Here is a 17,494-nt window from a genome sequence, read left to right on the forward strand (position 1 = left end):
TTTAATTGTTGGAAAAGTTGGAAAGCAGTCTAGCATAAATTGGGCAGACCAATATCGTACTCCATTTAACAAGATGAGGTCAAAATGGATGCCAGATCTAGTTGTAAAGAGAGAGATTACAAGAAAATTTGCAGAACATGGAGCAGATTACCTATCAGACTTAAGAATAGGTGAACAATTTATGAACAAACAAAAAAGAGTATTGTGAGATATAAAATGGATAATTTTGATTACGTTAAACTTAAAAGGTTTTATACAAATAACACAAGTGTAGCCAGAATCACAAGGAAGGCAGAAAACTGGAGAGTGGAGAAATTTATAGACTTCATATAAAAGTCTCATATCTTAAATACATAAAGAACTTTATCAAATGTCTAAGAGTACAAGTCATCCCCCCCAACTGATAAATGGTAAAAGGCAGTTTTATGACAAAGAAATCAAAATAACCTATGAAAATTTATGAAAAACAATTTATAAAAAACAATATATGAAAAAAGTTTTTCCCCATTCTGGTACAGGTATCAAAAGAGATTACCTTTTTTTTCTATTCTGTGTATACCTTATATGCACCTAATTATTTATAAGCCTCTTTCAGTAGAATGTGTTCTTCTTGTGGACAGAAACTATTTTGCCTTTTTTTATATGTCCAAAACTTAATATAGTTCCTACCATGTTTTCATTCCTTAATAAATGTTTGCTTAACCTGGAATTATGCCCAAAGAGTTATTAAACAACTATATGCTCTGACACAGCAATACTACTATTAATTCTATTTCCCAAGATGAATAGGGAAAATGGAAAAGGACCACGTGTTCTAAAATATTTATAACACCTCTCTTTATTGTGACAAAGAACTGAAAACTGTGGAAATGCCCCCAAAGAACTGGAAATTATAGGGATACCCATCAACTGGAAAATGGCTAAATTAATTCAGTGATTTTGGAAAAGCCATGAAAAGACCTCCATGAAATAATGAAGAATGAAATGGGGAAAATGGGGAGAATTACGTATACTGTATAAAGTAAAAGTAGTATTGTTTTAACTTTGAACTTTATTTGAACTTTGAACAACCAAGTCATTGTAGCTACTACAAATACCTAAAATAATCTCAAGGATCCTATGAAGGAAAATGCAGTTGGAATCCAGAAAGGAATATTGCTGTGGTGTAGGAAATGATAAGCTGGTTGATTTAGAAAAAACATGGAAAGACTTAGATTTATGAAGGAAAATGCTATCCACCTACCGAGAGAAACAGACAGGAAAAAATAAGCATAGTTAAATATATTAAAGTATAAGTTAAATACAATATATGTGTACATATCCAGATATTTTGCTGTATAAAAAGAGTCAGACTTTGAAATAGTGTACAATTAGCCTGTGAAGGAAATCAAAAATGCAGGTGGACAAAAATAGAGGGGGGAATTCTATGTAGTGCTTCATAGTCATCTCCCAGAATTCTTCCGCTGGGTGTAGCTGGTTCAGTTCATTATTGCTCTATTGGAACTGATTTGGTTCATCTCATTGTTGAAGAGGGTCACGTCCATCAGGATTGATCATCATACAATATTGTTGCTGAAGTATATAATGATCTTCTGGTCCTGCTCATTTCACTCAGCATCAGTTCATGTAAGTTTCTTTAGGCCTTTATGAAATCATCCTGCTAGTCATTTTCTTATAGAACAATAATATTCTATAATATTCATATACTGCAATTTATTCAGCCATTCTCCAATGGATGGGCATCCACTCAGTTTCCAGTTTCTGGCCACTACAAACATGGCTGCCACAAACATTTTGGCACATACAGGTCCCTTTCCCTTTTTTAAAATCTCTTTGGGATATAAGCCCAATAGTAACACTGCTGGGTCAAAGGGTATGCACAGTTTGATAGCTTTTTGAGCATAGTTCCAAACTGCTCTCCAGAATGGCTGGATGTATTCACAATTCCACCAACAATGTATTAGTGTCCCTGTTTTCCCACATCCCCCCCAACATTCCACATTATCTTTCCCTGTCATTCTAGCCAATCTGACAGGTGTGACCTACAATTCTCTTAACCCCAAGCATTGAGCCAGTATTAACTGAGAAGAGAAATTCCAAACATATGCTAATAGAGTTACTGTCCAATAGGTAATTAGTTTTAAGTGCTCAGTTGTCTGATTCAAGCACACCTTTTAAGAGTTTCAGCCCTTTACAGAAAGGGACCTGTATGTGCAAAAATGTTTGTGGCAGCCCTTTTTGTAGTGGCTAGAAACTGGAATGCCCATCAATTAGAGAATGGCTGAGTAAATTATGGTATATAAATGTTATGGAATATTATTGTTCTGTAAGAAATGATCAACAGGATGAATACAGAGAGGCTGGAAAGACTTATGTGAACTGATGCCAAGTGAAATGAGCAGAACCAGGAGATCATTATATACTTCAACAACAATACTGAATGAGGACCAACTCTGATGGAAATGGCTATCTTTGGCAATGGGAGGATCCAATTCAGATCCAATGGATCAGTGATGAACAGAACCAGCTGCACCCAGTGAAAGAACACTGGGAAATGAGTGTGGACTGCTTGCATTTTTGTTTTTCTTCCCAGGTTATTTTTACCTTTCTAAATCCAATTTTCCTTGTGCAACAAGAGAACTGTATAAATATATACACATATATTGTATTTTAGATATACTTTAACATGTTTAACACATATGAGACTGCCTGCCATCTAGAGGAGATGGTGGAGGGAAGGAAGGGAAAAGTTTGAGCAGAAGTAAATGCAAGGGTCAATGTTGAAAAATTACCCATGCATATGTTCTGTCAATAAAAAAGCTATTTTTTAAAAATGACATTATAAACAAATAAGAAGAACATAGGATTGTTTACCTCTCAGATCTGTGTATGAGGAAGGAATCTGGGGCCAAAGAAGAACTATCGATCATTATTGATCACAAAATAGATAATTTTGATTATATTAAGTTAAAAAGTTTTTGTACAAACAAAACTAATGCAGACAAGATTAGAAAGGAAACAATAAACTGGAAAAACATTTTTACATCCAAAAAAAAGTGATCAGGTTAGCTACAGTTAGATATAGATAGGTTACACTCTACATTAAGGTCAGAACAAATTTTACCTGCTAAAATTAAAAATGAGTTTTTCTTTCATTCTTTCACAATCTGTCCTTAAGTATAAAATGTAAATTATGTTGTCATATTAGACTTGCTTACATATATTACTTTGCAATTGTTCATATAATTTACTATGTTTTGGGTCCCTACTGAATCATAACTTCCATGCTAGCAAGGGAATGGATATAGGATCTCAATGCTTGTCTGAATTTGTTCTCATGTTTGGAAATTCACTCTTCACTTGCCTTAGAAGCCAGAGAATGGCAAAGGAGAGAAAAAATTTTAATCCTTTTTCCCTTCTTATCTCCACCAAATTCTGTTAAGTTTAATATATTTCTAAATGAAATGTTTGCGTGTGTATTTGACCCTACTTTGTCTAGTACAGATGAAAATGAAATTTATACAGTAATCTACTCTCTCCTTTCCTATATCCACATATGTATAATCTTCATCTTACTCCAATTACATGTTGGTATATAAACAACACCCCTCCTTTTTCTTTTTTCCCTAATGTTCCCTTTTCTCTTTTTTCTTCCATAAGTCCATTAAAATATAACAAAACTGTTCCTAAGTATTATTTACTCTATGACCCTAGAAGATTTCCAAGAGAGCAGTAGGTTCTCAAAATGGAACCACTTCATGATGATATTGTCTCTTCCCATTGCTCAGATATGTCTACCTCTATATTTCAAAGTATCTATTTACTTGTCTTTGGTCTCTTCACCAGGAGATAATTATTAGATTCTTTTTATTTTCACTTTGTACTCTCAATCTATTAATAGTCTTGATAGTTTTTATTAAAATGTTAATTTATTTCTAAAATATGTTCTATGAATGAGGTTTCCAGATAGCTCAGTAATTCTTAAGATTATCTGTCTGTAAATTTTTTTTGTAGGCTTATTGTTTCAAACAGGAGATTTTTTTTTCTGATATTTTTTCAAACTTTCAATTTATTTTAGTTTTTCATATTGTTTTCTGGAGTCACTGATTTAATTTTCAAAAGAATCCGTTTCTTGAGTAAGGTTTTATCCATCTTGTAATAAGTTGTTTATTCTCCTTATTCTTTGCTCTAGAGATCTCATTTCATTTATGTCATCTTTTTTTATTCCTTACTTTACTTCCTCCATGAATTTCAGTGACAGTGCCCGTGACTCTTTTAGGATTTTCTCTGGCTGGCACTGTTTGTGGATGATGTGGTATTATTTCCTGGGTTTTTGTGTTGTCTCTTGACTCCATAAAATTGATCTTTGATGTTTTCTCTTCACTGTTTTCCCTTTACGTTGATGTTACTTTTTCTTCTATTCATACTTTTAGATCAAAGCTTTATTTTGAGGCTAGATTCTATACATTTCTACAAGGAGCAGAAAGGCCCTCTTTGGAATTGATCTTTATCTGGAGTTTAGGTAATAAAGGCTATGTTCAAGGAGCTCTAGAGCAGCTGGCTCATGTGGTATGATCCAAGGCATATCTAGATCATTTCCCTCTTGGTTCAGGGATAGAACAACACAGCTGTGGCCCTCAGCTATACGTAGCAAGATCTTGATTTGGGTTTACAACTCTCTTCCTACAGGAACATAGCTTTAGGCTCTACATTTTTCTGGACTGCCCTGATCTTAGGGCACTAAGGGAACCCCTGGTCTTAGGGGTGGAAGGCTTCCTTGAGCTAAACTCATACATGACTGAGCTTTTTTTTTTTTTTTAGCTTGCAGGTTTCTAGCTGTTTATATTTTGCAGACCTGGGCTGGCAAAATTATCCTACTATAGTTTCTATTTGGCTTTCTTGATCATTATAAAACACTATCTCTCAAAGAAAAACAAATTAAAACAACTTTATATTACAATCATATAGCTCTTATACCAGAAAAAGATCAATCTACTGTGAACCCAGCAATAAAGAAGAGTAGAAAAAAAGCAAAATTATTCACTGCAGATGACACTGTACATAGAGTCAATATTTCCTGAGGTCAATACAACATCATTATGTACTAATATTTACATAGTTGTTTATACCTTTTGGTCAGTTATTATACTTCAAAGGATATGCACCAAGAAAGAAATCAAGAAGTCTAAATCAATCAATCAATAATAATAAAATAAATATAACAATACAAAGAATAACAGAATTTAAGATTTGGAAAGACTCTTAAAAGATCTACTAGTCCAATCATCTTACTTCACTGACGAGGAATCTAGAGCGTAGAGGTTAAATAAGTCACTGAAAGTTACAAAGCTATTAAATGGCAAAGCTGAGAATAACCTGGCTTCTTCTCCTTCTCCTACACCACAATGTATTTCACAAGATACATCACAGTTTTCAATAGTACCACAAAATATATGTTCTCATAAATCTCTGAAGTTTAATTTTTAGATTAAAAAAGTATAAAATTCTTAAAAATACTGGGGTGCCAAAGTTTTATAAAACTTTCTACATGTGAAAATTACATGTACTTTAAGAATAGTTTGTAAAATTGACAACAGAGAATATGAAGAATGAATTTTAAGTATTTTTCCATGGGAGCATTACATGTAGCACACAATAAATGTTTGCTGTGTCACACAAGGTTCATCTTGTAGATTTAACAACTACAATGGAATGTGCACCAGCAGAAAACTATGACACTAATAAATTAAAGTGTTACTTACGGTAAAAGAAAGGAATGAACTCCACTGTGAGAGAGGCTGGTTTGTATTTCTGTCTGCTCTTTTCCACGGTACTAAGGCTCTTTCTGTATTTAAACAAAAATTTTAAAAAATATAACATGAATAACTAGTGGATGCACAAACATATACTAAGATATTTTTGAATAAATCAAAAGGACAATGAAAGCCTAAAACACATACCTAGGGTTTTTTCAAAGTTAGGGTTGATCTTAAATCAACATCAATAGGGATTTTACTGCTTTGAAAGAATTTGTTTTAATAATTGCAAATCATCTTTTATTTATAAAAGCAAGCTTCTGTTTATTTACAAAAATAAAATAAGTTTCTTTCCAAATTGATATTGAGAAGGAATTTTATTATGAAATTTTAATTCATAAAATATTAGTGTCACAGTTCTAATTTAACTAAAAAAGATTAGAAATCAACATTTCAATATTAATTTTTCCATCTCCTGAGGCCATTTGCCATCCTACTCCCCACTCTCCCCAGGTTTGGTCCGGCATGTTCCTGAACTGCCAGCTATTTGCAGTCTCAAAAATTTGAAACTAGAATGATTAGGCTTGAAGATGGTGCCCACAATATTTAGGAATCTATCTGCCAAGGGAAAATCAGAAATTTTATGAACAAAACTACAAAATACTTTCCACACAAATTAAGTCTGAGCTAACCAATCGGAAAAATAATAAATGCTCTGGGATAGGGCAAGCAAATATAATAAAGATGACAATACTACCTAATCTATTTATTTAGTGCTACACCAGACTCCCAAAAAACTATTTTAATGACCTAAAAAAATAACAACAAAGTTCATATGGAAAAACAAAAGGTCAAGAATTTCAAGGAAATTAATGAAAAAAAATCAAATGAACACGGTGCGCCCATGCTCAAACATTTTTTTGACCTCCAATCCTGCACTCTTGGATTTCAAGATAAATACAAAATAAGCCTAATAACAAGGGTAGAACTCTCTACTGGAATAGAGTCTTGCCAGAATGGTGAAGCTTGCCAGAGATGATATTAGATACTAGTCCCCCACCTTCCATATTTTTGAGACTATGCTTAGTAATGGAATATTAAAAGCAGATAAAGAATCTAAAAATATCACTTAGAATAATAATATGAAACTTAAATAAAAAGAGATCCTGCAACAAAGTGACTTAGAAAGTCACAAATTCACGTTATCTTTGTTGCACTATTTTATTTATTTTGTTAAACATTTTCCAATTACAGTTTAATTTGGTTTGGGCTGGCGGTTTTTTGGGAGTCTGCAGAAGGATTTTGACACTTCTGACTTGAGATATAAATAGACAACAGAAAATGTGAATTTTCTATACTCTCCTATGTACTTTATGTCCAAATAGAAAATTGTAGAATGATACTGTATAACCATTTGTGAAGTTGTATCTTTTCTGGTATCATGAAATGAATATAACTTCACAGAAATACAAAAATTCCTTTTGGTCTCCCATTTCAAACTTTTGTCAAATGAGGAAAATAAGATCCTTTTAAATTAAATTTCTTTTTTTCTTTTTTTTTTTTTTTTTGCTGAGGCAATTAGAGTTAAGTGACTTCCCCAGGATCACACAGCTAGGAAGTGTTAAATGTCTGAGGTTATATTTGAACTTAGGTCTTCCTGACTTCACAGTTGATGCTCTATCCACTGCACCACCTAGTTGTCCCAAATTAAATTTCTTTTAAGTTAACAGGTAAGAAAGATAATGAAAATTGAAATCAATTTAGATGATACATAAGCAGGTATGAATTGTAATTAGAACTTCCGCATAAGTCTATTTCTACTTTATAAACTTATGTAAATTAAAGCAGACCATTAACAAATTTAATGTTTTAATTACTTCCCAATACATGTTACCAAAGTAATGAACATCCTCTGCTGACAGAAAATTTATTTCTATAGTTTGTGACTATATTATTATTAACTTTAACAATATTATCCTACAACAACATACATTGAGGAAATAGACAAAAGGAAAGAATTCCTAAAATTATTTAGGATTCTGAAAATAAAGACAAAACTGCTACTTCAAGTAGTAATTCATTCTAAACTTCCTATATTAAACATAGCAGATAGATATAAATGAGAAATCTTTTAATTATAATATTTAACAGATAATCTAGTAACATCAAAAAAGGGCAGGGAAACAAATTTAAATATATCTTTGGATGAAATAAAACAATACGAAAGAATAAATCTGAACTGAACACAATTTCAAATCCAAATTCTAACATCTAGTTCTGTGTGACCACAAACAAATTACTTATTCTCAGAGCATGTTTCCTTAACTGAAAATGAGGATAACAACATTTGCTTTACCAATGACGCACAAATTTTGTGAGTAAAGTACTTAAGTAAACTTCCAAGTATCATATGAGTAAATATTTAGTAAATTCTTTGGAAGCTGGTATAGAACCTATTTATTTATTTATTTTAGTCATCACAACAGTAGATTTTTAAGGGTTTTATAAACATTATTTTATGGCAGTGTTAGTGGCTTTCCCAATGCTAGGTAAATAGCAAGTACTTAATAAATTGATAATATATTAATTAATTAAAAGTTATTAGTAAAGGTTACACACCTTTAAAGTTTCTCTTAGCTGCCCAAAATATCATTGACTGGGAAAGAAGTTATTATTATGTTATTAACTTTAACAATATTATCCTACAACAACATACATTTAGGAAATAGACAAAAGGAAAAAATTCCTAAAATTATTTAGGATTCTGAAAATAAAGACAAAACTGCTACTTCAAGTAGCACTGCAATTAGAACTGAATGTTGCCTAAGTTTCATTTTAGCATAAGTGGTATAATTTTAAAAGACTCAAAGTCTCATATTATTTCTTAAAATTAGACTGTCCTTTGCTAAAGCCTAATAATAACTATTAGGGAAAAAGTTAAGAAATATCTCTATCCTTTCACTAGATAAAATTCTTATTACTATACCTAGTGAACTTCAAAATCTGATTCTAATAAATAAGACTGAAAAGTAACATAATTCTTTGAGCTGTTTCACCTAAACCACAAAGTTCTCAGCCCATGCTCTCACTCTGACATTCAATTAATTGTCTTGAATTCTATATTTCATTTGCCTCTCCATCTCCAATCCTACTTCATCCCTCTGTTTCAGAGATATAGCAGCACCCTCTCTTTCTAGTGCTTTAATCTTCCTTAATATTTAATTATCCTTGGATTTAAGCTTTGTCTGTCCCTCATATTTCCACAGTCTGTTGTCATCTTCCTATTAACCTGTTTTCTTTTCACCCTTGAGAAAAATGTTCTTTCCTATCAATCTCTCCATTTCTGTCTCTTAGACTATTAAATTAAACTGTCTCTTTCTTTCTATGATAAAAACCTTCATATGATGATCTGTTTGAAAATTCTAAACTTTTTTGGTTTAATGATGTTAAAATGCTCAAGAAGAAGAAAAGGTTTCACACCATTAAGAAACCTCTGGCATAAATTTAAGTAAATACCCACTAACTCAGTAAGATTCTGACCCAAGTGGATTAAAGGAAGGATGAAGATTTAAGTGGATTTTTGTCTCCATTTCAAGAGATTTTAATAAGGGTCTTTTGGAAACCACAAGTAAAAAATGTGCTCAAAGGCTAAGTATACTAAGTAGCAGATCAAGCATGGTCTTGGTAAAGGGAACAGCCTATAGAGGAAAAAAGATGTAAAGAGGTAGATATAAGTTTCCATTGAGAGGTGACCAAAAGAAATCCGAAGAGCCATAGAAAAACCTGGAACAATCTCCCAGAAACATAAAAGAAAGCAAAAGTCTAAGGGGAGATAGATAACCACTAAGCTTAACAATGAGAATACTTAACTGGTAATTAGGAGTTTATTTTTCATAACCAAAAGAGGGATAATAGAGTTCAGAACATGGAATCAGAAAGATGGGTTAAAGTTAGCCCCTTTAAATATACTTCATAGTTGTATAACCATGGGCAAGTTATGTATCTCCTCTGAGTCTCAAGTGAACTCTCAGACTCTAAATTAGAAGCAGATGAAGAATTATACCTTTATAAAATTAATCACCTTAAAATGGCTTCTACTCTTTATTGCCACATACTGTGGCTCAAAATTTAATGTGTGAAACTTGTATCTATAGCAGGTATTGCTTGATATTCTCAAGTTAAGTGAAATAAGTCATTAGAACTTATGATACTATGTGACATACCCTGCAATTCTGTGCCTCCAATTTCGATATGGGTCATACAAACTCTCACAAAAAGCCAGTGCATGTCTTACAAATTCTTCAATAGAAGTCTGATCCATCACATCTTTCTCTTTTGTTTTGCTTTTTAACTAAAAACAAAAACAAAAAAAATCTAAATATCAAAACTTTAATTTGATAAATATTATATATTAAACAAAATTACATGGACTTAGCCATAGAATGTTCACAAAATGTTTATTAATTCAAATAAGCCTAATTTTCTAATATAAACAAAACAGTTCTATCAAGATAATTTAGGTTCATTTAACATTTATTTAGACTGAATAGACTCCTAAAAATTGTGAATTTTCCAGAAATAGCATTTAAAATAAATGGCAAGTTCCAATGATCTTGTGATGGAGAAAGCCATCTGGGTTCAAAATATTTTAAATAAATAATTCTTTTATTAGGATACATAATAAGTAAATCATTAGTCAAGAATCCTTAGGCATGTTTTAATAATGCCAAGTTTTCTAACAGCATTGCTTTTTTGGTTAAAAATAGGTCCTTTATTCTAATAAATCATATTGCCATGTGCTTGTTTCAAATGGCATACACAAAAAATAATGGAGCTATATATACTCTTATAATTCTCTTCAAAATTACTAAGCCTCTGAAAATATTCTACTCAAAATATTGTACTACAAAAGCAAATGCAAACAATCTATTTTCTCTCAATAAATTTTTAAGGGAATGTTTTAGTTCACACTTACTTGCTGAATATAGAGTGTTGTCATGGTGATAACATGATTAATGTAGGAACAAGTCCCAATTTCTTCCACATTAGACAGGTTTCTGTAAGAAAATAAGAATTATAGTAATTTATATGGAAACATAAGAATAAAATACAAAAACTGTATATAAGCTTTAGACAACAAACAGCTAACTTAATTTTTTTTTTAGATTTAAGCAAAATAAAAAAATGAAACGTGGAATCAACCAAGTAACTTAAAAATGAGGTTCTGAATAAAAATAGGCCTCAAACAATATCTGAACCTTATAATGATAATCACAGGAAAATTCAGACTTCAAGTACTAAAGATAGGCAGCACTGGCTTAGAAGCCAAGAGAATGGATCATGAGTCATCCTGGCTTTGTTCTCAACTTGTGTAACCAAGACTATATCACTTTACCTTCTCCCACCTGAGTCTCCTCTTGTATCAAATAAGAGGATAAGTTGTAAAAAAAAAAAAAAAAAAAAAAATCTGGAATTATATAAGAAAAGCCACCAAACATTGATCTGATTCAGTCCCATAACTCCAATACCAAGCATATGTTTCAAAGAGAATTAAAAAAAAAAAAAAAAAAAGGACTCATATATAAAAATATTCAAAAAAATGGAAAACAAAATTTATTGAGGAATGGTTGAACACATTGTAGCATATAAATGTAATAAAATATTTTATATCCATAAAAATGGTAAAATCAGATACATAAAATTATGAACTGATGAAAAGTGAAGGGAGCAAAACCAATATAGTGATTATAATAATATTAATTAAAACACTAAAATTCAGCTGAACTTAGACTAAATACAACAATCAAATCTGGTCCCATGTAAAATATGGTTCATACACTTTGATAGATGATAAAATATGGGAGCAGAATGTTGCATACATATCAGAAACATTCACTTTGTTCAAATATTTTTTTAGATCAGGAAATGGCTATGGTGGAAAAATGTATAGGTATTAACAATTTTTTTTAAAAATAAAGAAAAATACTGGAACTAAAGCATATTAAGTGTTACTGTTACATCTAATATTTCATTATTCTATAATTCGGTTCTCCTATACTCCTTAACAAAACAGCTTTTGAGGTTTCCTGAGATAAGGTATTTCTATTTTTCTATTTCAAATATTTTCTGTATGCACCTAGCACAAAGTCTTATTATAACTTGAATTTTTTTTTATTTTCAGCAAGACCAATACAGAAACAATTCACAAAAGAATTAGAATTACCTTAAAGCACAGGAGAGAAATTTTAAATTAAATATTATGAAAAACAATTCTCTATCTCTAGAATTTCTATTTTACCACATATTTGGCATTTACTTACTTTTTAAATCACATAAATTATCTCATTTCATTGATTCAATATGTGTTAACTAAATAGCTAACAGGTGCCAGATGCTGCTAGGTAGTAGGGATACAAACATATTTTTAAAAAACCAGGAAGCAACATATATACATAGAAAAAAAAAAATATATATATATATATGCTAAGTAAATAAAATTAATTAAAGGGAGCACTGGCAACTGGGAAGGGAAAAGATTATCAGAAAAGACTTTAAAGAAAAGGGATGGCACTTGAGGTGAACTGGTAGAGGAACAGAAGAGAGGGGATTTCAGATATGCATGGGAGACAACTTCTGCAGATGGCCTGAAGGGAAGCAATGGAATGTTACTCAAAAGGAATAAGAAATTTAATTTGGTCAGAAGGTAGACTATGTTATTGTATAATAAAACTGTAAGGCGGATTGGAATCAATTTGAGCACTTTAAACACTTGAGTAAAAAGACTATATTTTACCCTAGAATATTCCACATTCCATAATTATTGCACATAAGCAAAGAAGTGACATAATTGGATCTATACTTTAAAAATATCAATGTTGCAGATAGAGAGAACATATATTCAATAAGGTTGAGAAATTCAAGGTAAAAGGACTAATTAGGAGCTAAGGAGTCCAGGGGAAAGAAGTAAAAGGCCTGACAGAATGGGAACCCAAACAAATTATAAGATCTTTGAAGGTAGAGTTTATCTTTTATCACTTTATATCGACTAAAACAGACATGAAAGAATGCTCTAAATCACAATAAGAAAAACACAGATAAAAACAAACAACTCTAAGGTTGTCAGTAAACCAACAAAGTTAAAGATGGGACACTAATGTATTGTTATTGAAGCTATGAGTTTGTCCAACCATTCTAGAAAACAGTTTGGAATTATTCAAAGGACTAAAATGTCCATATTCTTTGATTCCAAGCTAGGAAGTCAATGACCAAAACAAGGCCCCATGTAAAACAAAAATATTCATAGAAGCACTCTTTGAGGTAACAAAGAACTAAGGAGGGGAGGAGGGTAAGCAGATGCTCACTGACTTTTTTTATGAGAAATAAATTGTGGCACACAAATATAATGAAATAATTGTTATACCATAAGAAACAATGCAGAAGTATAGAGAAGTATCAGGCTTTTAAGTTTTGAAAAATGAAGTGACCAACCAAAACTGAATGCCATTAAATAATTATGTCATAATAAAATATTAGCTAGCATTTATATAGCTTTTTAAAGTTTGCAAAGCATTTTACATGCCTTCTTATTTGATCCTCTCAATAACTCTGTGAGGCAGGTGGTTTTATTTATCTCCATTTTATACATAAGAAAACTGAGGCAGAGGGAAATTAAGTGCCTTGACCAAAGTTATACAACTAAATGTCTAAAGAGAGATTAGAAGTGAGGTCTTCCTAACTTCAAGTCCAACACTCTATCTACTGTACCTCAAGTTTGCCCAAAATTAATGGTCTTAAAAGAAATATCCAATGGTTCAATCACATCTTGGTTAGGTTATTCTGCCTAGCGTTTAACACCCTCTATAACGCCTCCTATCTTTCCAACCTAATTTCTGATTTTCCCTTCTTCACCTTCTATCTGCCACAAAGATGGACAACTCTGACCCTCAGAAATGTTCTCAAATTAAATTTGCTAACTGCCTCACCCAAAATCTCAGTAGTAAATAACAATTCCTGGATTCACCCCAAGGTCTTCTGATGCCAAATCCAGCATGTTTTCTACTATTCCCCAGATGTAACTTGGCAGTATCACCTCAGAAAATAACAAGTTTTGGATTACAGCAAAATATGCTGAGCATACAAACTCAAGTGGGAATGGATTGCTGCCAGCTGCACATGGACTTAAAAAAAACCACAAGTTAACATTATCTCTGTTGTATTTTATTCTTATTTATTTTGTTAAATGTTTCCCAATTACATTTTAATCTGGTTACAGTTTCATCCATGAGTCTGACATACCTAGGTTAAACAATGCAGAAAAGAGTTAGAGCACTAATTCCTTTTTACTTGTTCAGTCACTGTATTTCTAATTTTTACAATACTTCTAAGATTGCATTGTGGTTCTGGCAATCACATTATACTATTTAACTTATACTACATTCAACTACAGCTGGTGGGTAATTACTCAGTGGTTTTCAAAAATTAACATTAGCACATCCAACCATACTGGAGAGCAATTTGAAACTATGCTGAAAAAGTTATCAAACTGTTCATACCCTTTGATCCAGCAGTGTTTCTACTGGGCTTATAACCCAAAGAGATACTAAAGAAGGGAAAGGGACCCGTATGTGCAAGAATGTTTGTGGCAGCCCTCTTTGTAGTGGCCAGAAACTGGAAACTGAGTGGATGCCCACCAATTGGAAAATGGCTGAATAAATTGTGGTATATGAATGTTATGGAATATTATTGTTCGGTAAGAAAGGACCAACAGGATGATTTCAGAAAGGCCTGGAGAGACTTACACGAACTGATGCTAGTGAAATGAGCAGGGCCAGGAGATCATTATACACTTCAACAACAATACTATATGATGACCAATTCTGATGGACCTGGCCATCCTCAGTAATGAGATGAACCAAATCAGTTCCAATGGAGCAGTAATGAACTGAACCAGCTACACCCGGTGAAAGAACTCTGGGAGATGACTAAGAATCAATGTAAGAATACATTGAATTCCCAATCCCTATATTTTTGCCCACCTGCATTTTTGATTTCCTTCACAAGTTAATTGTACAATATTTCAGAGTCCAATTCTTTTTGTACAGCAAAATAACGGTTTGGTCATGTATACTTATTGTGTATCTAATTTATATTTTAATATATTTAACATCTACTGGTCATCTTGCCATCTGGGGGAGGGGGTGAGGGGAAGGAGGGGAAAAATCGGAATAAGAGTTTTGGCAATTGTCAATGCTGTAAAGTTACCCATACATATAACCTATAAATAAAAGGCTATTAAAATAAAAATAAAAAAACCCAAAAATTAACATTAGCAACTATATAAAACTACTACAAAATTACTATTGCTTAGCTTATTTTTTTAAACTCAAATTAAGTGAAAATACACAATTAATGAATTATCATGTAGATAGTGTTATCATGACAAACAGGCAGATAGGTGGCACAATAGATAAGAGAGTACAGGCCCTAGATCAGGAAGACCCGATTAAAAATCCTCAGGATACTTCTTAGCTATGTGATCCTGGATAAGTTACTTAACTCTACTTGCTTCAGTTTCCTCATCTGAAAAATGAGCTGGAGAAGGAAATGGCAAACTCCAAATGGGCTCACAAAGAATCAGACAGGACTAAAATAACTAAACAACAAATCACAATATTAGGTGATTGAATCATGCCTGAATGTCAGATACCTGCAAAGGATTATGAAGAACTTGACAAGGAGAATTGACAAAGCCTGTTGTTGCTCTTCTAGTCCATCTGCCATTTTTTGCACGCATTGTAGTAGTTGGCTTCTTAGAACTTGTAGAATATTATCAGGAAGAAGAGATATTCCAGGAGGCACATCATCTACTCTATAATGCAAGGTGGGGGGAAAAAAAAACCTTTAAGGATTAATGTGCAATCCATAAGGTTTCAGATGAGGTCTTAGGAAAGCTTTTTGATTCTTCCCAGGCATTTTATTTTCACAGTTGGGAACGGCCACATGACGATACTGCATTAGAAAACATGGAGACTGAGATTATATTACTTCCCAAAAAGAGTAACTGAAAAAGAAGAAACACTGAATATACTAATTCTTGCTGGAGTGGTTATTTGTTTAAATACTTTAATCTAGAGAACATTTTATTTAGGCACACTTTATGTTTCTAAACCAAATCAAAAAAAAAAAAAAAAAAATAGGCCAATATAGAATTTTGTTTTAAAACTACTTTAACTGTGACTAACTTTTTTAGACACACATATGTGGTGTAAATATGATATAACTAATTTCTATCAAGAGTCCTCCACTGTAACAAGACATTTGTTTCTAAGATGAGAAAATGCATGTAAAATCTACAACTAACTTTGTAAATGCAAGGACATTGTCAAATCAGATTATCCAAAGAGTTTATGAATATTATAACAAGTTACAAGTATAAATATATAATGGGATTTTTTCCAGTTTAAAATCACGATTTTACATTACTGCTTTGGATTCTTTAATGCTTGCTATGCAGTGAGAAGACTCCTCATTTTTATGAATCTTTACTATACACTTAATGAGATATAGCAGAAAAATTCAACTAACATCAAAGTTACAAATATTTTCAAGTAATATATGAAAAAGTAAACCTCAACCAAAATAAAATCAAAAAGCATATGCAATTTCTCAAATGGCATTTTCCTATAAATATTACCAACAGCAGTCATTAAGTAACACCATCCCAAATACTCTATCCTTATTAATAGGATTATTAATAAAGTATGAGTAATTCTTTTTTCAGCTATTTAAGCCTTTTTCTAATTAGAGAAATCTTCAATTTATCTAAGAGATACATTCTAGCAAAACTGCCTATAAAAGAAGCTATGTGCTATTTTTTCAAATAAGATTGGAGGAGTTGGGGGAATCTCCCAATAGACTTCAGTTGACAATTACTAGGTAGGCACTTGGTATAACAGACATTTTGTATCATCATTTCAGTATTTTGTAGCATTTTTTTCCCAAATGCTTCAAATTCCAAGTATGCTCAATCCTCTGCTCCTTCAACTAAATTGCCAGTTTTTGCCATGCCTTGGGATTCCCTGACACCCATTCAGAATTTCTAGAGTTTTGCTCCTCTCCTTTTGGTTGTGGTATTTACAATGCTTAATTTAATAATACAACATTTGCTGTTATATATTTATCAACTATTCACGTATTGTTACTAACTAAAATAATTTTTAATTAGGTAGAGTTGAAAATACATATTTAAAACAAAGGAATTATTTCTAAACATAGAATTCTAATACCCAATTAGATTTTAGATTTTTCTTTGACACCTCATAAAAATCAGTATATTTCTACATACCGAGTAGGAAGCTTCTCAAAGTCCACATCTAAGAATTGCTCATAACTAGAAACAAAACTCTCCAACCATAGCTTCAAGTAGTCTGGGTCTTTCTGAAAAAGGAATATTGTCATATTAAGGATGCTTTTTAAAGAAATAATATAAAATTTAATTTATACTATAGTTGTAAAGTCAGACAGGATAACTAGAGATAATCTAATTTACATCCTTCATTTTACATCAGAAGTAACTGATATCCAAAGCATGTCCAAATTTTAAAAAACAGAATGTACAAACTATTACTAAGATTTAGACAGACATATTACTTTTTAACTTTTATTTTTCAATTTTAAAATCTCTCCTTCCCATATCCTTCCCAGCCAAATGAATAAGAAAAAGAGAAAGGAGGGGTAGG

General features: G+C 31.9%; 1 protein-coding gene across 5 annotated transcripts in view; it reads right to left on the reverse strand.

Annotated features, from left to right (window-relative positions):
• Positions 1-17,494, reverse strand: part of NBEAL1 (neurobeachin like 1) — a 188,210-nt gene that overhangs the window by 135,976 nt on the left and 34,740 nt on the right. For all 5 annotated transcript variants that reach the window (XM_031958300.1, XM_031958299.1, XM_031958298.1 and 2 more), the window contains exons 3-7: positions 17,101-17,192; positions 15,463-15,624; positions 10,732-10,813; positions 9,980-10,107; positions 5,763-5,845 (exon numbers count right to left, since the gene is read on the reverse strand). In XM_031958300.1, the coding sequence (XP_031814160.1) occupies positions 5,763-5,845; positions 9,980-10,107; positions 10,732-10,813; positions 15,463-15,624; positions 17,101-17,192 (547 nt within the window). The remainder of the gene's footprint in view (positions 1-5,762; positions 5,846-9,979; positions 10,108-10,731; positions 10,814-15,462; positions 15,625-17,100; positions 17,193-17,494) is intronic.

Source organism: Sarcophilus harrisii, chromosome 3, assembly GCF_902635505.1.
Source record: "Sarcophilus harrisii chromosome 3, mSarHar1.11, whole genome shotgun sequence".
Taxonomy (NCBI): domain Eukaryota; kingdom Metazoa; phylum Chordata; class Mammalia; order Dasyuromorphia; family Dasyuridae; genus Sarcophilus; species Sarcophilus harrisii.